At 38.6% G+C, this 23,424-nt stretch overlaps 1 protein-coding gene across 2 annotated transcripts in view; it reads right to left on the bottom strand.

Moving 5' to 3' along the window:
* The window catches only part of LOC150110102 (uncharacterized), a 268,812-nt gene that overhangs the window by 79,791 nt on the left and 165,597 nt on the right, over positions 1-23,424 (bottom strand). For both annotated transcript variants that reach the window (XM_090391413.1, XM_090391419.1), the window contains exon 9: positions 6,034-6,085. In XM_090391413.1, coding sequence (XP_090247539.1) covers positions 6,034-6,085 — 52 coding nt within the window. The remainder of the gene's footprint in view (positions 1-6,033; positions 6,086-23,424) is intronic.

Genomic DNA, 23,424 nt, shown 5'->3' on the forward strand with positions numbered 1-23,424 from the left:
GAATGGGTATGGGAGTGAGAATAACAGTTCGATGCTGCAAAATGTAAGGTTTTAAGATTTGGTAAACAAGAGAGTCTATGGCCCTCCTTCTATACGCTCCACTCTCATATACCGCGGCAACAAACTCACTCCCATCATCCCTGGAAGCTTTTTAAGGAGGATGTGAGCAAGGGAGTAAGAACCAGGATTTTTGCATGGAGAGTTGTGAATAATTGATTGGAATGCATTGCCTGAGAGCATGGTGTCTACAGAGAATTTGAATGGATATAGAATTTACTGTTGGTGTGGGTTATTGTTGGAGGCGGAGAAAAAACGAGATCTTGGGGTAATGCCAGATAAGAATCTAAAATTTAGAGGACACACTGCCAAAATTGTGAAGACAATACAATGAAATGGTAATGATGCAGAGGAAACTGACATGTAGAAGTAATGGGATTCTGGTTCCATTGTATAAGGCCTTGTTTAAGCCACATATGGACTAATGTGCACAGATTTGAGCACCCTGGTTTTCAAATGGATGAAGAGATGTCAGAATGGCCTAGAGGTGATTGACTAAAGTAGTTTTTGATTTGCACAGATTTGAGCACCCTGGTTTTCAAATGGATGAAGAGATGTCAGAATGGCCTAGAGGTGATTGACTAAAGTAGCATCTTCTCAACCTGTCTTCATTTTCAGGTTGAAAATGAAGACAGGTTGAGAAGATGCAATTTGCAGAGTCTAGTGAATAGGAGGAAGAAGAAGGAGTACTAAGATAGAGACATATAAGTTAGTAAGGGATTGTTATAGGATTAACATTGAAGAGGTTTTTCAAAGAATGATGGGAAATTGGGGGAGAACAAGAGGTCATCCCTGGAAGTTTTATAAGGAGGATGTGTGAGCAAGAGAATAAGAACCAGGATTTCTGCATGGAGAGTTCTGAATACTCAATTGGAATGCAGTGCCTGAGCGCATGGTGTCTGCAGAGAATTTGAAAGTGTTTAAGGTGCAGTATAATTGGTAAATTTGCTTGAATCTTACATAGTATTATTTACTTTTCTTATCTTAGTGTGTCTGGGTGATTTTTGTGTGTTTTCTGAGTATTTTAATTTTTTCTGAGTATTTTTAGTTAATTGATAGATACGATTATTTGTGCACATGGCCCCCCATGAAGAGAAATACAAAGATGGCATCCAGGTCATCATCTTTGTCGAAAAAGTTTAATTTAAAGGATTTGATTCAGTGTACCGTTTCCGAAATGTAGCATTGAGGCGAGCGGTTGGAGTCTCGTTAAACAACAAAAGTGGAGTAAATGTGTACAGAAAGTGTAAGGAACGTGAGGATTTAAAGAGTGTTTCAGGTTGTGAGGGTGATATCGTTGTTGAAAGTGAGAATGTAGAAAATAGTGATATGCTGGTATGAATGCGAGTCATATTTGCGAGGTAGTACCAGATAGTTGTGAGAGTAGCGTCGAAAGTGAGAATGAAGGTAAACATACAGAACGAATGAATGAATTAACGGAAAATAAAAATGATGACACTGATGCAACGAGTGAGATCGCACGGTTATGCAGAGCGATACACAGGGCAAATCAGCAGCTGGAGCGTTGGCAAAAATGTTTACTGAGCGTACCAACTAATAAACGGTATTAGTACGATAAGAAAAACGGTAAAAGTATGATAGGAAAAATAAGAGTATGATAGTGAGTGTAAACAAAATGAAAGAGCGAGTGTTGTACGGAGATTCTTTAGTAAGAGGTGTGATAGTTGAGAGTTTAACAAAATCGTACCAACCTGGTGTGGAAGTTAAGGATGCAAGCGAGTCAATTAGAATGCAAAAGCAAGTGAAAGAACTGATAGTAGTAGCAGGTACAAATGATTTGAAAGGAGACAAAATGGCTCTGAGAGAGGATTTGAAGGAATTGCTTAAGGTAGCAAAAGAGAAGAGTGAGAGAGTTAGGATGGTGAGTCTGCTGGTGCGGTATGACAGTGAAGAGTATAGAAGGAGGGCCATAATTGCAAATGACATTATGAGTGAATTATGCAGGAGGAGTGGTGTGGAATTTGTGGATGTGTGGAGTGAGTTTGATGGGCGAAAGAATTTATATAAGATGGGTGGTTTACATTCGAATGGATTTGGTGTACGGAGACTTGAAAAGGTGTTGAATGTAGTGGAAGTGGATGTGCAGAATCAGGGAAACTAGAGTTATTAGGGGGGGGAGTAGATATGGAGACTTTAGGGAGACAGTTGAGTGTAGGAATGTGTGTAATATGCCTGAGCGAATACGAAGGACAACAAATCAGAATGGGATAGTTAGTATAAGGCATCAAAATAGGGATGGGACAAATGGGCTTCTGCAATTCATGTATACTAATGACAGAAGTATTAGGAACAAGAAGGAAGAATTTTTGGCCTTGGTTGGCACTTCCAGGCCACAGGTTATTGGCATTAGTGAAACATGGCTGACAGAAGATGATATAGCTAGTGGGATTGAATGTGAGGGGTATGGTGTGTTCAGGAGTGACAGGAAGAATAAAATGGGGGGAGGAGTGTTATTGATGATAGCTGATGAGCTACAGCCAAGGAGGCTAGATGGTGGAGATAGTATGCATAAGAAAATAGAAGAAATGAGTGGAAGCAGGGTAATTATTATGGGAGATTTCAACTATGGTAACATTGATTGCAAGGAGGAGAGGACACACGGGAAGAAGGAATTGGATTTTATGCGGTTATTAAGGGATAACTATCTGCGACAGCATGTAATGGAAAATACTAGGGGTCAGAGAGTGCTTGACCTAATAATTGCATCTGAGAATTTGGCTGTAACAAATATGACCACGTTGCTACCAATTGGTGAGAGTGACTTGGGAGGTGGCTAAAGGTGTGGAATTTACAATTAAGACAGGGTACATGTCGAATTATCAGGCTAGTAAGTATGACAAGCTTAAGAGTTTGATTGGTTCAGTGCCATGGCATGTAAAACTGCAAGGACTAGATGTTGATAGTGCATGGGAGGCAGTTAAGAAGTGTTTGCATGAGGCAATGGCTGTTTGATTGGTTCAGTGCCATGGTATGTAAAACTGCAAGGACTAGCTGTTGATAGTGCATGGGAGGCAGTTAAGAAGTATTTGCATGAGGCAATGGCTGACTGTATACCTATGCAGGTATACAGTCAGCCATTGAAGGGTAATGAGTGTGGTAAGAAAAGCAAAAAAGGATTATGAAAGAACATTAGCCATGCAGGCTAAAGAGAATCCCAAACAGTTTTTTCGATATGTTGCAAGTAAAAGAAAAAATGTATATGGCAGAATGATTTTAAAGAATGCTGATGGTAGGGAGGTAACTGAATCAGTTGATATAGTTGAATTACTGAGCTAGCACTTTGCAAGAGTATATCATCCAGGTGGTGAATTGCAGGAATGAATGAACTAATAGATTATACGGGAATTGTGGTGAATGAAGTGGAGGTGAATAGTCTATTACAAAACCTCAATGTCAATACATCTGTGGGATTGGATGGTATACCAGCTCATGTCTTATGTGAAGCGGCTAAAGAATTGTCAGTGCCCTTGACCATTTTGTTTAATTCGAGTCTCGGGTCTGGGTTAGTCCCGAGGGGGGGGGGGGAAGAGGCGAAAATAGTTCCACTGCATAAAGGTTCCAAGACTGCAGTTGTAAATTACCGACCGATTAGCATTTCAGGAATCGTTGTCAAGGTCTTGGAGAAATTAGTCAAGAGAAAAATACGAGATTGGATAGATGAAAAGGGGATACTGTATGGGGGACAACATGGTTTTGTGAAGGATAGATCATGCCTCAGTAACTTGATCACATTTCATAACACAGTGACGGCTGAACTGGATAAGGGTAATGGGTTTACAGTGATTCTACTGGACCTTGCTAAGGCCTTTGACAGGATACCACATGGAATTCTAATCAGTAAATTGCAGCATATGAGGATGGATATAGGGTTGGTGAGATGCAGTGGCAGCCGGTAAAAATTTTAAGTGCAGGTGCTGCATATACAAAATAAAAAAAAATTATTTTTTTCCTAATCAGTAGCCAATTTATTAATAAATAAATTTACAAATTAAAAAAAATTGCTTTATTAAAAATATTTCACCCTCACCACGAACAAAAATCAATAATAAAAGTTTCGTACCTCACAGAAATAATGCTCGCATGCATACAATTTATCTGTAAGTGACACTGCCCAAACGAGCAGTGTTGGAATCACTTGTAAAATGCAATGACAAGCGCAAATGAAAATCGGCGAGTATAGCTGCAATTGGCAGAATGTGATAATTCCGACACTGCATTAGATAGCAGTGCATTTGTTTCGTACTTTAAAGCATTAATCGAACAATTCCAATTATTAACTATTCAATCAATGTCAAAACATAAGCTGTAACCTTTATCATGTTGTATTGCATTTATATAATGTCGTAAGCATTTGTTATTATTTATAAACACAAACAATTTTTTTTTCATTTCTTATTTGGGGGTGCTGCAGTGCTCATGTACGAGCCGCCACTGATGAGATGGATATGAGGGGGTGGTTGATGGAGAGATATCAGAGAGTGGTTTATTCAGGAGGTAGAGTCCAAAATACAGCCCTGTGACTAGTGGTGTGCCGCAGGGTTCTGTTCTTGAACCACTACTTTTCAATTTGTTCATTAATGATATAAGAAAGGATCTGAGAGGAAGTGTTCACTTGTTTGCTGATGATGCAAAGTTGGGTAGAGCAATAGTGAGTGCACAGAATGTCAAAATTTTGCAAGATGATTTGGATAGTTTGGAGGACTGGGCTAAGGAAAATGGATGTCAATTTAATGTGGCAAAGTGTAAGGTTATGCATTTTGGGGTGAAAAGATTATCAGCAGTATATCACATTGGTGAAACCGTACTCCAGGAGATTGATGAGGCCAGGGATTGGGGAGTGTTGGTGGATAGAGAGTTGAAGCTTAGGGGGGCACATTGCAAAAGTGGCTAAATCAGCTCATCAAATCACTTGGATGTTGAAAAATACTTTGACGAGCAGAGACAAACAGGTTATTGTTCCTTTGTATCAAGTCTTGATAAGACCCCATCTAGACTACTGTGCCCAGATTTGGTCAGCAAGGTTTCTTCTTGATGGGGAGGAGGTTGAGAGGATCCAGAGATGAGTGACGAAGATGATAGCAGGTCTGTGGAATGAACCTTATGAGAACAGGTTGAAGATTTGTGGGTTGCAGAAATTGGTTGATAGGCGGAAAAGGGGTGATATGATTGAGACATTCAAATTACTGAAGGATTTCTATAAGATTAATTCAGAAAATATTTTTGAGAATAGGACTGCTGGTGGGAGGACTAGGGGACATACATGGAAGCTGGGCAAGAATGTGGTTAGCAAGGGTGTTAGAGCTAGGGTTTTTTACTTGGAGAGTGGTGAATGAGTGGAATAAGCTGCCAGAGTCTGTTGTGGGTGCATGACTGTGAATGAGTTCAAGGCGAGGTATGATAGATACTGTGTGAATGTCGAATAGTTGTTCTTGACATGATGTTAAGGCCTCCCTCGATTAGTCTGTCGACTCCCTGGAGTTGCCCGTAATAATAATAATAATAATGAGCTATGTGCATGACAAAAGGGAACTCATAGATAAGTTTGTGACTACATGGGATCTTAGGATAATAATAATAATAACAAGACAAAGCTTAATGGGCATTTTTCAACTGTGTGTGATTAAGTCAATTTCATATAGAAGAAGCAGAACTTTTTTTCCTGGAAATTTAAAGTTTTCAACCTGCATGCAGGTAATTTGCCAATGAATCCAACAGACAATAAGACTATTAGTGGAGGTGACAGATTGGCATAGTGTGTAAATAGTGGACAATGGTGTAGTGTTTAAATTGAGGATGAAATTGTGTGAATAGCGAACTGTGTTGTGTAGTTTAGATGGTCTTTCATTAAGTCTGTGAATTAATTCCTTGGAGATGTCACAAAATAACAATAATAACTTAACATATATTAAACTTGTCATTGCTTTGATGTTTAGATTATTAGTGAAAGAATCATACCTTTCTCTGTCTCTTGCACACACAGTAGGAAAAAACACTTGTGGAAGAGAAGCTGCAAAAAAAAAAAAAAACTTTTAGAATGTAGTGCATAAATAAGAAAACTAAACACTTTTCTTTTTATCTAAGATAAACTACATAAGTTGTCATAATTGCATTAAATTAGAAATTGAAAAAAAAAAAAAAACTTATGTGAAAATTCCTCTAGAAGGTTGCTAGGCACCAGGCTGTTGGAAACAGGTGTGGAAAAGCTAAGTATTATTTTGTATGATAATTCATGATATGGACTGCATTTTAGTAAAATTTTGTTTATTTTTAATAGTTTAGCTTAACTGTGTGGTTGTGGAGCTTTGTTAAGGTTTTAAAACTGATGTTTACTCAATTTTTGTAGCTTGTGTTGGAAAATGAAATGATATCATGTGAATGAGATCTATACTTTGTGTGGCATAAAGATTAAATGTATTTAATGGCATGTGTAGATTTTTTTTAGAATGGTTTGTTGTGAGTGCAGAAGGTATGCATTGCAAAATGTGGAAGATGTGTTTGTAGAGAGAGAGACCGAACAGGACAAAAGAGAAGGTATGGATCTGTACAACGTACAATCTTTTGTTGGACTACAAGTTATCAATGAATATTGAAACAAACTGATGGAATGAAAGGTAATTTAATTGTGAGCGCAAAAAAGCTGTGTGAATTACAGAACAAAAGTGAGTAAGGCTGTGGAAGTGAAAAACAGGATGAATGAGGAACTAAACACAAGCAAGAATGTGGGAACAAAAGGAAACAATTACAAAATGAGAGGAGTGAGACTGAAGGAGTGACAGAGAGAGAGAGAGAGAGAGAGAGAGAGTGTGGGTGTAACTGCTGGAATGCAAGATATAAAGAATGAGTTAATCAGAATAAGAAATGAAATGAGGAATATGCACAGTGAGATTAGACATTTGATGGATTGGAATGAAAGGGTAAAAAAGGACAGAATGAAAGAAAGTAGAGAAAGAGAAGTGATGAATCACTTTAAAGTAGCGATGTATAGATATTTCATTATTAAAAGTGTAATAATGAGAGGACCCACAAGGTCTGTTTTCCAGAATTGAGGATGAGCAAGATAACTGATGCTTTGGATATCAGAAGGAAATGAGCAAAGAGAATTAATGGCGGTTGTGGGAATAAATGTTTTGGATGAACATAAGGAGAATGTGAGGATGGATATCAAGTGGTTATTGAGGAGGGTGAAAACTGTGATTAGATAATGTCAGTGTGTTGCCAAGGTATAACACTGATAAGTTGACATGGAGAGCAATAATCATGAATGATATGTTGGCAGAACTGTGAGAGGAGAAGAGAGTGTAGTTTTTAAATGCATGGGATGTATTTAAGGGTGGGAGGAAGGATAAAAGTGCCAGACTGCATTTAAATGGACTTGGTGTGAGTCAACTGTTTCTAGAAGGAAGTGAAATAAGATGTGAGCAAGGATCAGAGAAAGCAATATGTGAAGCAAAAAGATCAAGAGAGTGTAACAGGTGAGAAAGTACTGTAGTAGTAATAGTGTGAGAGATGATGAGAATACAAGTGCAAAATGGACAAGGAAACGGGGGGGGGGGGGCAGGGTGGACAGGGAGACATAGCATAAGGAGAATGGATGTTAGAAGCAGTTGTGCTTCTAACATCTATTATGCAGTTGTGACTGTGTAATAGTGATGTTCAATGTATGAATGGGATGACCTGGGATATAAAGGGAGTAGATTAGTCTAAAGAGATATATGGGATAAATGGTGATAAACATAATTGGGCATGGGCAGATGTAGGAAATCACAATCAACAGGTGGCATGGGTAGGACTAGTTATGAGATAAAAGTGAACTTGTGTGTTTACTTCTGAATTCCAGAAGCATCAGAAATAAGGGAGATGAAAATGTTTCACTGGTTGAGTTTATTTGCCCAAAAAAGGGACAAGAAGGAGGAGTGCTATGATAATAGCAGGCAAATTTCTCTCTTTCAACTCCACCTTTCATAGTGGAGATGCAAGAGAGAAATAGTGGCAATGGTTTTGAAACAGTATGGTGTGGTTGAAAGGAATAGATATTTAGCTGGATGATGTTATAGATGTCAGGGAATATGGAGAGTAGTGATGAAGAAGAAATGTATAAGCAACTTGGAAACAAGGGAATGATGATCGTTATGGATATGATCATTTTAATTATGGTAATATCAAATGAAATGAAGAGACAGCATATGGGAATGAAGAAAATGAATTTCTTGAGTTGTTAAGAAACAACAATCTTAGGAATGTAAAGGAGGAGATGTGAGGATTGAAAGTTTTTAGATCTGATCACTTCATCAGATGATGTGACTGTGAATGCAGTGTCACATTTTTCTCCAGTTTGTGAGAGTGATCATGAAGTGATCACCTGAGTTGTGGCAGCCATATGAAAACTCCTGTAAGGAAAGGATGTACAGTATGTCAAACTACAAGATTGGTGATTATGTAAAGCGTAGGAAACAGCTTGAAGCTTCTCATTCCGTAGAATGAGGAGTTAAGCAGGAAGGAGATAAATGCTGCTTCAACACTGTCCAAGAGCTATTTTTCAGCATCCTTTTATCAGATCCTCTAACAGCATCATTGTGTGAATATATTCTGAATATCAAAATGCTGAATACGGTAGGTGTCAAGTGGATGAATGAAGAGATTAAGCATGAAATCTTGAAGAAGAAGAAGGCAACACAGGAAGAATAATGGTCAAATTTAGTTGTATAAAGAGCAGGCAAGGAAGGTGACTCAGTTGGTATGGATAGCAAAAGTGCAGTTTGAGCAAATCAGGACAAGAAAAATCCTAGGTAGGTTTTTCGAAATGTGGGAAGTAGATGGAAGAGTGATCATGTTAAGATGATATTAATGGATGAAAATGTAGATTGGTAGCTGCATCAGAGGACCTGGTTGAAGTATTCAGTGAGCAATTCATCAGGATGTTTCATCATCAGTGTGGAATCATGAGAAGTGCAAGTGCAGAGAGAGTGAGAGAAGATGGCTTACTGGTGCATGGTCAACAGATATACAAGGGATTAACAAAGCTTGATGCCAATAAGGCCATAGGGCATTGACATAACACTGTGTCTTAAGGAAATGTTCCCTTAAGTATATTAATTCTTAATATTAATATACATCATCATCATCATCATCAAATTCCTGCCATGTACCCTCAAGGGGGTATACAGGATATGATAAGTACTACATGAAAAATTTACATCATTACTAACTTCCTATCTACAATTTTCCTCTAAATCAGCCTGTTACTTGTCAAAACTCCAACATTATCAGATCTTATATTTCTATCGTCTAAGGCACTTTGTACTGTATCAATCCACCTATATCTTGGTCTTCCTCTGGGTCATTTTCCTGCCAACCTGGCAGAGAACACTTGTTTGGCTAATCTTTCCTCACCCATTCTGTTTAAGTGACCATACCACCTGAGGTTAGCTCTGCTAACACATTCCTGGATGCTGACAATGTCAAGCTCATTCCTAATATCCTCGTTTTTAATATGATATTTCCATTGATTCAATCTGTTCACGCCTCTAATCTTTCTCAGCACTCTCATATCTGTGGTCTCTAGTCTTTGGTCAAGTGTTTTACGTCTGACCCAGCTCTCAGATCCATAAGTTAAAATTGGTTTGAACACTGCCTTGTATACAGCTAATTTAGTGTTCCGACTAATTTCTCTCTTATTCCATATGAATTTATTCAATTGACTTCCTACTATACCAGCTTTGTTGATTCTGTTGTCTATTTCCCTATTTAATTTACCATCTTCACTAAAAATCGTGCCCAATTAATGAAATGTTTTACTTGTTCCACAGGTTCCCGTTCACAACACTGTTGACATTTTCAACAATTCTGCCTATTGCCATTGTCTTTTTAATGCTGACCTTCATACCATATTACAACAGTTATTCAATTTAGTCAAGGAATCTTGCAAACTTGTAGCAGATTCATTTAGAAGTATAACATCATCAGCATAAGAGCTGACATTAACATATCAATTTTGATATCAGGTTTAATACCCTTTCCTTCATTATGTGATCCATATAGATAATGAATAACACAGGAGATAATGTACATCCTTGTCTGACACCAGATTTAACATCAAACCACCTTCCTGTACTTCCTTCAATTCTAACTGCTGACTTACAACTCAAATAAAGACTAAGTATTGCTTGATATAATGCTCCATTGACACCGTATAACTGTAACGTATTGAATAGCTTCTGCTCTGGCACCTTATCATATGCCTTTTCTAAATCGACAAAAGTTGAATACAAATCTTTGTAATATTCCCATGATTTTTCAACTATTTGTCATAAAGTGAAGATCTGATCCTGACAGTCTCTATTTGACCTGAATCCAGCTTGTTCTTCACCAAGCTTTTCTTCCACAATTCTTCTCAACCGTTTCTCAAGTATGCTTGCATAAATCTTACCAGGCACACTCAGTAGGGAAATACTCCTGTAATTCTCACATTCAGTTTTATTTCCCTTTTTACATATGGGTACTATTAGAGTTCTACTCCAATCATTGGGAATTCGTCCCTCTGCCCAGACTTTCAGAACTATGCAGTGCAGCCACTGTAAGACTTTTATACCACCATACTTCAGCATTTCTGGTTGAAAATCATCTACTCCTGCTGCCTTTCCACATTTCAAGGCTTTGATGGTTTTTTCTACTTCAAGTATGGATATGTATTCCTGACTGTATGCCTCTTGAATGTTTTTACCATTGTGCTATCACTGCTTGTTTCATTTAGCAATTTTTCGAAGTAATTACTCCATACTTCAAGGACATCTTTTTTTCTCCCGTTTTCATGTCACCTTCATCATCTCTAAGTCCTTTTACAGCACTCTTTCCTCCATGTCTAAGCTCCTTCAACAACCTCCAGAATATTTTGCCAACTTCTTGATATTTATTTTCTATGTTCTTGCCAAAATCCTCCCATGACTTTTGTTTAGCCAGTTTTACACAGTGTTTAGCTTTCTTACATTTGTCTCTGTATTCTCTAAGAGCACAAGCTGACTTATTTGTCAGGAACTTTTGATATGCTTTCTTCTTTTCCCTTCACTGCCTCTTTGACTTCCTGTATCCACCATGGAGTTCTGATTTTTCTATCCTTGCAGACAACCTCACCACATGCCTCTCTGGCTGAATCAATCAGGGTTTTCTTGAAGGCTTGCCACTGAATCTCCAAGGTTTGGTTCCTGTTCTAAAACTCTTTCATTTTTTTTTCAATAATATTTCCGTATTTCAGTCTACAGTTCACATCTGAGAGCTGCTCAACTTTTATTCACTTTTAAACTTTCTTACACGTTATTCTTTTCAATATGAAATTCAATTTTATCCTGCTCAAGACTAAATAGTGATCACTTCCAATTTCAAATCCTCTGTACGCTCTGGTGACCTGCACCAGGGAGAAAACATCACTATCAACAATAACATAGTCAATGAGACTTTTATTATTCCTTGCCTCCTCTCTCCATGTGAATTTGTGCACATTTTTATGTTGGAACATGGTGTTAGCAATAACTAGTGCAAGTTCTGAGCAGAAATCCAACAAGTATTTGCCATTATTATTAGCTTTGCTCTTTTCTACAAATTTTTCCAAAATATTTTTGTATGTCTGACAATCATTTCCTACTCTGCTATTTAGATCCCCAACAAGGACCAACTTTTCCTTTTTCATTGTGTCAGGTGTCAGTTGTTTTCTAAAAGTCTCAAAAAATTCCTCCACGTCTACCTTAGTAGACCCTTCTGTGGGACCATAGGCACAAATAAGTCTCATTGTCCAGTTCCCCATTCTGATGAAAATTTATTTTTCACTTGGTCAGACTATAATAAATTTAGTTTAATCCTTTATCCTAATGTGTGCAAACAACGTTTGCGCCTGAAAGTATCTTCAGGACTGGGATAAAGTGGTACAACACCGGGCGACTCCTTGCAAAGGTGGAGCAAGATACCAACACTCCTATCTCAGTATCTCCCATAATGCAAAACACATCTCCTTGCGGATATGTATAATGTTATGCATTAAGGGAGGGGCCACTACCTAGACTGGTTTCGACCTTTATTAAGGTCTCTTCAGTGGGAGCCAGGCCCAAGTGGAGATACCAAGGCAGAAGTATTAGCAAGGTCATCTCCTCCTATAGTAGCTGCCAAACGGTGTGCCACCTTTTTATTAAATTACTCTTGCTTGCTCCACCTTTGCAAGCAGTCGCCCGGTGTTGTACCACTTTACCCAAGTCCTGAAGATACTTTCAGGCGCAAACTTTGTTTGCACACACTTGGATAAAGGATTAAACTAAATTTATTATAGTCTGACCAAGTGAAAAATAAACTTTCAATATCTTTCTCTAAATCCAGAGTAATTTAAAAAAAAGGTGGCACACCGTTTGGCAGCTCCTATAGGAGGAGATGACCTTGCTAATGCTTCTGCCTTGGTATCTCCATTTGGGCCTGGCTCCCACTGAAGAGACCTCAATAAAGGTCAAAACTAGTCTGAGTAGTGTCTCCTCCCTTAAAGCATGACATTATACATATCCGCAAGGAGATGTGTTTTGCATTATGGGAGATACTGAGATAGGAGTGTTGGTAGCTTGCTCCACCTTTGCAAGGAGTCGCCCAGTGTTGTACCACTTTACCCCAGTCCTGAAGATACTTTGAGGTGTAAACTTTGTTTGCACACACTTGGATAAAGGATTAAACTAAATTTAGTATATCCCCATTCTGATATTTGCCCACATCACTCTACTTGAGACTGCATGCCATTCAAGAAGATTAGCCTCGTATTTAGTGTTGAATACTATGGCTACTCCTTCTTTTCCTTGATTGTCATTGCCTGAATATAACATTTTGTATTTATTGCTCAGAAAGATCTCACCAATTTTTGTCTTTTTTGTTTCAGTCACCCCTATTATGTCGATCTGGTACTTATCTAATTCCTCAGCTAGCTCCATGTCTTTGCCATTCAGGCTTCTTATGTTGATAGTCAGCTACCAGAACAAATCAGCTACCAGAACAGATTTGTTCTGGTAGCTGACTTTTTGCTGTTTGCCCTGGTTCCCTGGCAAAAACAACGGAGGGCTTGTTTAACCAGGCGACACCCCACCAAGCATGAAATTTTGTCATGTTTACTAATATTTATATATTAAGTATATATCTAGAGTTGTAGTTAAGGTGTTATCACTATTACATGACACCTCCAAGGAGTCTGACTCATTGTAGAAGGGCACTCCACTCATTTCACCATTCTCACACCAAATAGCCTCAAATGAGCTCTTTTCACTATCCTGCAATACAACTTCAATTCTCCTTGGCTGCAGTTCATCAGCTGTCATCAATAACACTCCTCCTCCCATTTTATTCTCTCTGTCCCTCCTAAAAACTATAACCTACACATTCTATCCCACTTACTATATCATCTTCTGTCAGCCATGTTTCACTAATGCCAATAGCCTGTCACCAGGAAGAGCCAATCAAGGCAAAAAATTCTTCCTTCTTGTTCCTAATACTCCTGGCTTTAGTATACATGAAATGCAGAGGTCCCTTTGTCCCACCCCTATCTTGATGCTTTATTCTAACTATCCCATTCCAATTTCTTCTCCTTAGTACTGGCTCGGGTACAGTATACACAATCTTACACTCAACTGTCTCACTGATGTCCGCATATCCACTTCGCACCCTCCTTGGTAGTTCTAGTTTCCCTGGTTCTGCACATCCATTTTGACTTCATTCAGCAACACTTTTTCCGGTCTCCGCACACCAAATCAATTCAAATGCAGGCCATCCATCTTGTATAAATCCTTTCGCCCATCAAACTCATTCCACACGTCCATGATTCCACACCACACCGTCTGCATAACCTGTGAATATAGTCATTTGCGATTATGGCCCTCCTAAACTCCTCTCTGTCGTACCGCGGCAACAGACTCACCATCCGAACTCTGTCACTCTTTTCTTTTGCTACCTTTAACAATACTTTCAAGTCCTTGTATAGTCCAAGATTTGTATATATATTATAACCTGTATATTATTGATATTGGGATGGGTTTAACAGGAGATGTGGAACTTAGTAGGCGATACAAAACTAGGAGAATGATGAGAGTCAAGCAAACGGCCATATAGGAGGACTTGAATAGATTGTATGAGTGGGTAAATGAAAGGTACTCAGTTCAACATTGCAAAGTGTAAGGTTCTTAAATTTGGTAAGCAATGATGGGATGTGAAGTACACACTTTGTGGGGAAATTTTGAAGGAGGTATAGGAGATGAGAGATTTGGCAGTGGAGGTAGACAAGGACCTGAAGCTCAAGGGTCATATTGGACAAGCTGTGAAATCATCATATCAGTTTATGGCAATGATGAAGAGATCCGTGACATGAAGAAATAAGGAGATTATAGTTCCTTCCTTTGTATAAGATCTTGACCATGTCCCGTATGGATTATTATTATTATGATGATGATGATGATTCAGGCTTCCATGGAATCACAAGCCTCGTCGTGGGAGGTCTATACTAGAAAACATAGTCTATCATACCACTCCATGAACTCATTGACCGCTCGTGCTCCCACCACTCTATCAGGCAATGTATTCTATGGTTCAACCATCCTCCATATAAAGAAACCACTCCCCATCCTCTTGCTCACAGCCTCTTTTCATAACTTCCAGGGATGGCCCCTTGTCCTTGCTCCTTCCCTCTGTTCCACCAAGCGAAAGAACTCCCCCCCCCCCAATGTCAATCCTATAGCTACTTCTCAACAGTTTAAGAATCTTGATCATATCACCTCTCCTTCTTCTATCCACCAAACTGCAGTCTACATTCCCTCAGCCTGTCTTCATAACTAACATTGTACAGTCCTGATACCATTTTTGTTATCTGCCTTTGCACCGTTTCTACAGTTAATTTATCCCCTTCAAATCCTACGGACAAAATCTGAGAACAATAGTCCAAGTGTTGTCTGATCAGGACTTTATACAATGGAATGACAACTCTTATATCTCTGCAGATCAGCATCCTTTCTCAGTACTGCAGCAATCCTCTGGGTTACCTTCACTGCCTTTGCAACATGTTCCCTGAATTTCAGGTTTCTATCAATCATCACCTCCCAGATCTCTTGCCTCCCCTACTTCTTCCAGTAGAGTTCCTCCAACAGAGTATGCAGTTTCTCATCAGTGTATCTCAAACTTCAAGACTTGACATTTAGTTGCATTAAACTGAAATCCCAATACATTTGCCCATCTCCAGTTTATTCAAATCCTCTTGCAATGCTGCCACATCTGCACTATTACTAATATCCCTTCTTAGCTTCACATCATCTGCAAACAACTGAATATCCCCTTGCAATCTACTGACAATGTCACTGATATAAAGGTTAAACAATACAGGTCCCAGTACTGAGCCCTGTGGGACCCCACTTGTAACCTTCTGCCTCCTTGATATTGCCCCACCATACACAACTCTCTCTCTCTCTGATACCTATCAGATAGTCAATCCTAAATCAAGTTGACTAACCTGACATCTAAATCCATGTGATGCAACTTAAATATCAGCTTTATATGCCTTTCTCTCATTAACCACTCTTGTCATGTTATTATAAAATGCAATCATATTACTAAAGCAAGAGCATTCCCTTAACAAATCCATGTTGACTCTCATGGATAATATTACCCTCATCTGCACATCACTGTGTATGGGCCCTCATTAATTTCTCCAAGATCTTAACAACTACTGACGAAACACCAACTGGTCTATAATTTGACGGTTCCAGTCTGCTACTGCCTTTATGCAATGGCAATATCTTGCCTTCCTTCCATTCGTTGGATACCTTTCCCATAGCAAGACTTTCATTGAAAAGCCAGGTCAATGGAGCTGTTAGCACTTTAGCACATTCTCTCAAAACCCATGGCGAAATTCCATCCAGTCCCACAGCTTTATTGACATCCAGAGTACTCAGTATTTGAAACACACACACTCTCCTCTTGCACCTCTAAACCTCAAACCTGACTTATCCGTCTAGTATTAAAACCTACTTCTCCAGAATGAAATACTCCAATAAAGTGTTCATTGAACAACTCCATTATATCCTCTGCATCAGTCATTCTATTCCCTTTTTATCCAACAATTCTTCCACAATCATTTCTCCTCCTACTGGCCATATAGCTAAAAAATTCCCTAGGATTTTCTTTGGATCTTAGGGCTAATCTCTTCTCATATTCCAGTTTTGCCTTCCTTATCATACTAGTCACTCTCCTGGCCTAAGTATTATATTTTTCATGCATCTTCCCCCCCCCCTTCTTATATCTCTTCCATAACCTCTTTTTCACCTGCAGTTCCTGTTTGATATTGTTTCTCATCCACTTTACACCAAACTGTGTCCTATTCTTCACTCGTGGAATACAGCTTACTATTGCTGCTAAAAATATTCTTTCATCATTTCCAAAGCAATAATGATATCTCGCCCTTCCAATTCCTCCCTCCATGGAGCTGCCCCAAGTTGATATCTAAGATTATTACAATCATCTGCCTTATAATTCCACATATATTCTCTTCTCTTTGATGCTCCTGCATGTCTATTCATCTTCCAAATCAAAACCACATGGTCACTCTCTCTATCTCTCCAACTGGGAGAAGAGATGCCATCTCAGTTATAATCAGCTCTTCAGATGCTATGACTAAATCCAAAACTCTTGAACCTCGTGTACCAAATCCAAAACTCTTGAACCTCATGTACCAAATCCAAAACTCCTGAACCTTGTGTACCAAATCCAAAACTCTTGAACCTCATGTACCAAATCCAAAACTCCTGAACTTTGTGTACCAAATCCAAAACTCTTGAACCTTGTGTTCCTTCTATTACATGTTGCCTAAAACATTTGTCCCTCAAGAATTCTATAAAGTCCATTCCCTTATTACTGCATGCATTTCCTCTTCCCAATTTATACTGCCGCAGTTAAAATCTCCCATAATAATCATTCTTCTTGCACTTGTCAAGCTCAACTATCTAAACATCTCCTGGTTCCTACCCTCTGTGCTCCTTGGTTTGTAGCAACACCCCACTAAATATCCTGTCTTTCCCACCTCTACTTCACACCATATGCTTCCAAAATCATTAGTGTCACTGCTCTCCAAAGCCTCCACTCTGAGAGGACATAAGTCATCACTGATCATAAGCAGTTCTCCACCACTGCATTTTCCCTTCCTATTCTTTCAAAAAATGCTGTACCCTGCTACTTCTATTCCTATTATTATATCATCTTCCGTCAACCAACCACGTCCCAATAATCTTCAGATAGGCTGATGCTATCAGCACCACTAATTCATCTCCTTTATTCCAGATACTCCTGGCATTAGTACAAAGCATAAAAATGGCACTGTTTCTATATCTGTCCTTATCCCCCTCCTGACTCCATTGGACTCAGCATTACCCGATGTATTTCCCCTTCTCCCAAGCACCTATTCCCACAAGAGGTTGCCCCTGCTAACATCCATCCTAGTACTTTTAGTTTCCCTGCATTGACACACTGACTCATTCAGAGAACAGCAATCTCTCCAGATGCCTACATCCTTCTCATTCAAATGCAAATGGTCTCTTGCATACAGTTCCTTTCTGTCCTCAAATGCCCTCCAAGCACCACGAATTCCAAGCCACTCTCTTCTGACATATTCTGGTTATCATACTATTCATTATTAATGCTCTTCTACTCAGCTCATCATTACTGTGCATAGATTTAGACATCTGGTTTTCATGGTGATGAGGGTACATCAGGAAGGGTCCAGAGAAGACTGAAAAGGTAGTAAGTGATCTTTGGAATCTGGGATATGAAGACAGACTGAGGGAATGCAATTTTCAGACTCATGATTAGAAAGAGGAGGAGAGAGGATATGATTCCAATTCAGACATATAAGTTGATAAGGGATTGTTACCAGTTTAATGCAGAGGAGATTTTTCATAGAATAGAAGAAGGGATAGAACAAGAGGCCATCCCTGGAAAGTGATAAGGAAGGTGTGATGCTGAGCAATGGATTGAGAAACAATATGGGGCATGGTCAGAGTGGCTGGCAAGTGGAATGCATTGCCTGACAGTTTGGTGAATGCAGACATGTTGAATGAGTTTGAAGCACAGTTTGATGAGCTTTGTACGTGTGACAGTGAATGTCTTTTGTGATGAGTCTTAACTTCACGGAGGTCCGTGTTAATAATAATAATAATAACCATTTTAATTATGCAAAATGTTCACCATAGTATCAAAAGGCATCTTCAGTACAATGACAATGGGAAATAAAACAGGGTTAAAATACAAAAGAACAGAAGCATTTCAAAAAGTGCCTCTTGTAGAAAGGCTTATACACTGGTTAAACATGATAATTAACACTTAAGGAATTGACAGCGTACAATAGAAATATAAATTAAATCAACTTTAATATATACTTTCCGATATTTTGGCAACGTCACGTTGCCATCTTCATAGGAACTTAAGATAAAGACATGTGCACGCAAGTAATACATAACAGCAAATGAGAAACGAAACGAGGAAGCTACTGTTTTCCTAAAGTCCTGATGGTATCCCCCTGGTGGGCTATATTAGGTGTTCTTGGCCTTTGGGATGAAGTTCTTTTGATGTATGTTTCCCAAATTTGGGCTTAAGACACTATTCAACAGGGCTAAACTAATCTGTTCAAATGACCAAGCCCTAACCACTGAACTAAATCACATCCTTAACACTTTCTCAGCCAATGGCTACTCTCCCCCCAAAAAAATTCAAAAAATACTAAAACAAGATATCTACAACCCACCTCCTCCCCCTTCACAAAAAAAGATTACTCTAAATCCATCACCATTCACTACATCCAAGGCACCTTGCAAAAAATCAACAAAATCCTAAAAAAACATGACTTGACCACTTGTTACAGACCATACAGAAAATTGGCATCCCCTACCTGCTCCACTAAAGACCAACCACTTCCCCTAGACCTACCTGGTGTATACCAGGTCCCTTGCAGCTGTAAACTGTTCTACTTTGGCCAAACAGGTAGGACAGCAAATATCAGAATATCAGAACACAAGGACCACATCTGATTTCACCAGTACAGCCACTCTGGAAACTTGAACTTCAGCCCAAAGGCCAAGAACACCTAATATAGCCCACCAGGGGTCAACATCAGGACTTTAGGAAAATGGCAGCTTCCTCACTTCGTTTCTCATTTGCTCGATGGCAACATGATGTTGCCGAAATATCGGAAAGTATACATTAAAGTTGATTTAATTTATATTTCTATTGTACGCTGTCAATTCCTTAAGTATTAATTTTCAAAAAGTGCCATCAGAGTATAAGACAAAAAATCAGTCAATAAAATTAATTTAAAAATAGTGTATATATTATTATTATTATTCAAGACCTCCATGGAGTCACAAGACTCATCATGGGAGGTCCATGATGAGTCTTGCGACAACAGTCTAGAAACACAAAATGTTTCTAGACTGTTGTCGCAAGTCGTCATTTAGTTCAGTTTGGTTAAACCCATGTGCAGTAACTTAAATATCATTTTATCGTGTGATGTCCTGTTATTTGTCTTTGTAAAATCCAAAAAAAAAAGGGGGGGGCAGAATATGCCTTTCCCTCATTGACTGCTCTTGTCACTTTATTATAAAAGGCAATCAAATTACTAAAACAAGAGCACCCCTTAACAAATCCATACAAACTCTCACCAGTAGCATTACCCTCATCTGTCCAATGCTGTAAATGATCCCTCACTAATTTCTCCAAAATCTTAAAAATTACTGTTGAAATACAAACTGGTCTATAGCTTGCGACTTCCAGTCTACTACCACCCTTATGCAATGACATTTGTTCAATGAACATTATCTTACCCTCCTTGGACACCTTTCCTGTGGCCAGACTTTCATTGAAAAGCCAGGTCAATGGAGCTGTCAGTTCTTTAGCACATTCTTTCAAAACCTGTGACAAAATCCCATCCAGTCCCATTGCTTTATTGACATCCAGAGTACTGAGTATTTGAAACACACTCTCTTCTTGCACTTCTAAACCTTCAACTCACTCCATCCCTTTAGTATTAAAACCTACTTCTCCAGGATAAAATATCCCAATAAAGTGTTCATTGAACAACTCCACCATGTCCTTTACCAGCAATCTAAAGAAATATAGCTGTGGGCATTCTTTTTCTCTCAATTCAAAATTATGTCTTGTCTGACCTATGCAGGTTAAACCATGGGATGTTATAAACCCCTGGAAAAGAGAACACTGTCCTTCAGAAATCTGAGGAGGCTACAAATTGTCTGTATCATCTTGAATGCTACTCATATGTTATGATCCTTAAGTCAGGCAGCAATCTTGATGGACAAATTATGAATATATGGAATGAAAATCAAATCCCTACTGGATATTCAATGTCATTACTTGAAACAGCACATAACTGAAGGGACACGTGGTGTGAAAGTGTTGGACCTGGTTATTGGTTCAGAGGATATATGCATAAGTAAGGTGTCCTCGTTATCTCCAATTGGTGAAAGTGATCATGTGGTATTGACTTGGGAGGTTGCAAAATCTATGGATTTTTCTGTTAAGAAGGGGGTATATAGCTTCACATCATCTGCAAACAACTGAATATCCCCTTGCAATCTACTGACAATGTCACTGATATAAAGGTTAAACAATACAGGTCCCAGTACTGAGCCCTGTGGGACCCCACTTGTAACCTTCTGCCTCCTTGATATTGCCCCACCATACACAACTCTCTCTCTCTCTGATACCTATCAGATAGTCAATCCTAAATCAAGTTGACTAACCTGACATCTAAATCCATGTGATGCAACTTAAATATCAGCTTTATATGCCTTTCTCTCATTAACCACTCTTGTCATGTTATTATAAAATGCAATCATATTACTAAAGCAAGAGCATTCCCTTAACAAATCCATGTTGACTCTCATGGATAATATTACCCTCATCTGCACATCACTGTGTATGGGCCCTCATTAATTTCTCCAAGATCTTAACAACTACTGACGAAACACCAACTGGTCTATAATTTGACGGTTCCAGTCTGCTACTGCCTTTATGCAATGGCAATATCTTGCCTTAAATAAATAAATAAAAATTCTTTTTTTTCTAATCAGTAACCAATTTATTAATAAATAAATTTACATATTAAAAATTGCTTTATTACAAATATTTCACCCTCACCACTAACAAACACCAATAATAAAAGTTTCGTATCTCACAGAAATAACGCCGCAAGCATACGATACACTTTTTTACGATACCATTTTTTACGACACAGTGTCGTAAAAAATATAGTAAAAAATTGCTTTATTAAAAATATTTCACCCTCGCCACGAACAAACATCAATAATAAAAGTTTTGTACCTCACAGAAATAACGCTCGCATGCATACAATTTATCTGTAAGCGACACTGCCCAAATGAGCAGTGTTGGAATCACTTGTAACGTGCAAGACTGGCTGCAATTGGTCGAACGTGATAAATCGACACTGCGTTAGATCGCAGTGTATTTGTTTCGTAATCTAAAGCATTAATCAAACAATTCCAATTAACATGTTGTATTGCATTCATATAATGCTGTAAGTATTGTTATTATTTATAAACACACACAAAATTAAAATTTTTCATTTTTTTCTTGGGGGTGCTGCAGTGCCGCAGTGCTTATGTACGGGCCGCCACTGTTGCTAAGGCTTTTGACAGGATACCCCATGGAACACTGTTAAGCAAATTGGAGCAGATGGGAATGGATACTAAATTGGTGATATGGATAGGAGAATGGCTCAGGGAGAGATACCAGAAGGTGGTGTATGGAGGAGCCGAGTCCAGGATGAGGCAGGTGACCAGTGGTGTGCCTTAGGGCTCTGTGCTTGGGCCATTGTTGTTTAATTTGTATATAAATGATATAGGAAATGGCTTAAAGGGAGATATACAGTTGTTCGATGCAAATTTGGGTAGAGCAATAAAAAAATCAAGCTGATGTTGAAAGATTTGCAGGATGATTTAAATAAGCTGGTAGAATGGGCAAAAGGTAATGGATGTCAGTTCAATGTGGAAAAGTGTAAAGTCATGCATTTTGGGATTAAAAGATTACCAGCTGTGTACTACATTCATGGAACAGTATTCCAAGAGATCGATGAGGCTAGTGAATTAGGGGTGTTGGTAGATAGGGAGATGAAGTTCAGGGGGACACATTGCTAAGGTGTCCAAGATTGCACATAGGATTACTTGGTTGTTGAGGAACACACTGATATCCAGAGATAAAGAGGTTATTATTCCCCTTTATAAAGCATTGATACTTCCAAATTTGGATTACTGTGCTCAGGTCTGGTCACCTGGATTGGATTCCTTGGAGATGAAGAGGCTGTGGAGAGGGTTCAGAGAAGAGTGACCAAGTTGGTGAGTGATGTAAAAAATGCTCCATACATTGACAGATTGAGAGCTTGTGGATTGCAGAGGTTGGTTGATAGGCGGAGAAGAGGGGATATGATAGAGACATTTAAATTACTGAAAGGTTTTTATAGGATTGATGCAGGGGAAATGTTTCAGCTGTGTGATAGTGATGGAAGAACAATCAACTGTGTGATAGTGATGGAAGAGGTCATCCCTGGAAATTAAAGAAAAGTGTGGTTAACAAGGGTGTGAGAACAAGGTTTTTTGCTTGGAGGGTGGTGAATGAGTGGAATTCATTGTCTGACTCAGTTGTAAGCTCTTCATCTGTAAATGAATTCAAGAAGAGATATGACAGATATTGTTTTGCTAGTTTGGGTCTCCCGCAATGAGTCTACTGACTCCATGGAGATACCTGTAATAATAATAATATTCCAATTTTAGTGAGGAGGATTATCCAAAAATATCTGTCTGGCTGTGTTTTTAGAGTATCCATCAAAAACAAAAACAAAAAAATGGATAAGAGTTTGAAGTTCTATAAGTTTTCATTATTGTCTTCATATATGTTATATATGTCTTCATTATTTAGAGATCTCTCACCTCTTAAGAGTATGGATTATGCATGGTTTTGGGGGAGGATGGTGAAGGGACAAAGCATAAAAATAGCATCCTGTGTGGGAGTAAGTTTGCAGATTTGCAGAAATCTCTGTGAAATACCCAGAAAAATCTGATTTTTCATGACTAAAACATCCATAAAAGATAGTTTACCTTCATTCTCCAACTCTAATCCAAAATGAAATGTATATTAGGTGGTAGGAATGAAGGAAATGCTGCAAAGTAGATAAGTTATGCTTCCAAATGATTAATATGTCATCAATATACCTCCAACATATAGTAAACTTTGGTGTATATTGAGCTAGAAAACTTTTCTCAAAATATTACATGA

Source organism: Typopeltis vanoorti, chromosome 1 (assembly GCF_054136105.1).
Source record: "Typopeltis vanoorti isolate ZY-2024b chromosome 1, IOZ_Tvanoo_1.0, whole genome shotgun sequence".
Lineage (NCBI taxonomy): Eukaryota > Metazoa > Arthropoda > Arachnida > Uropygi > Thelyphonidae > Typopeltis > Typopeltis vanoorti.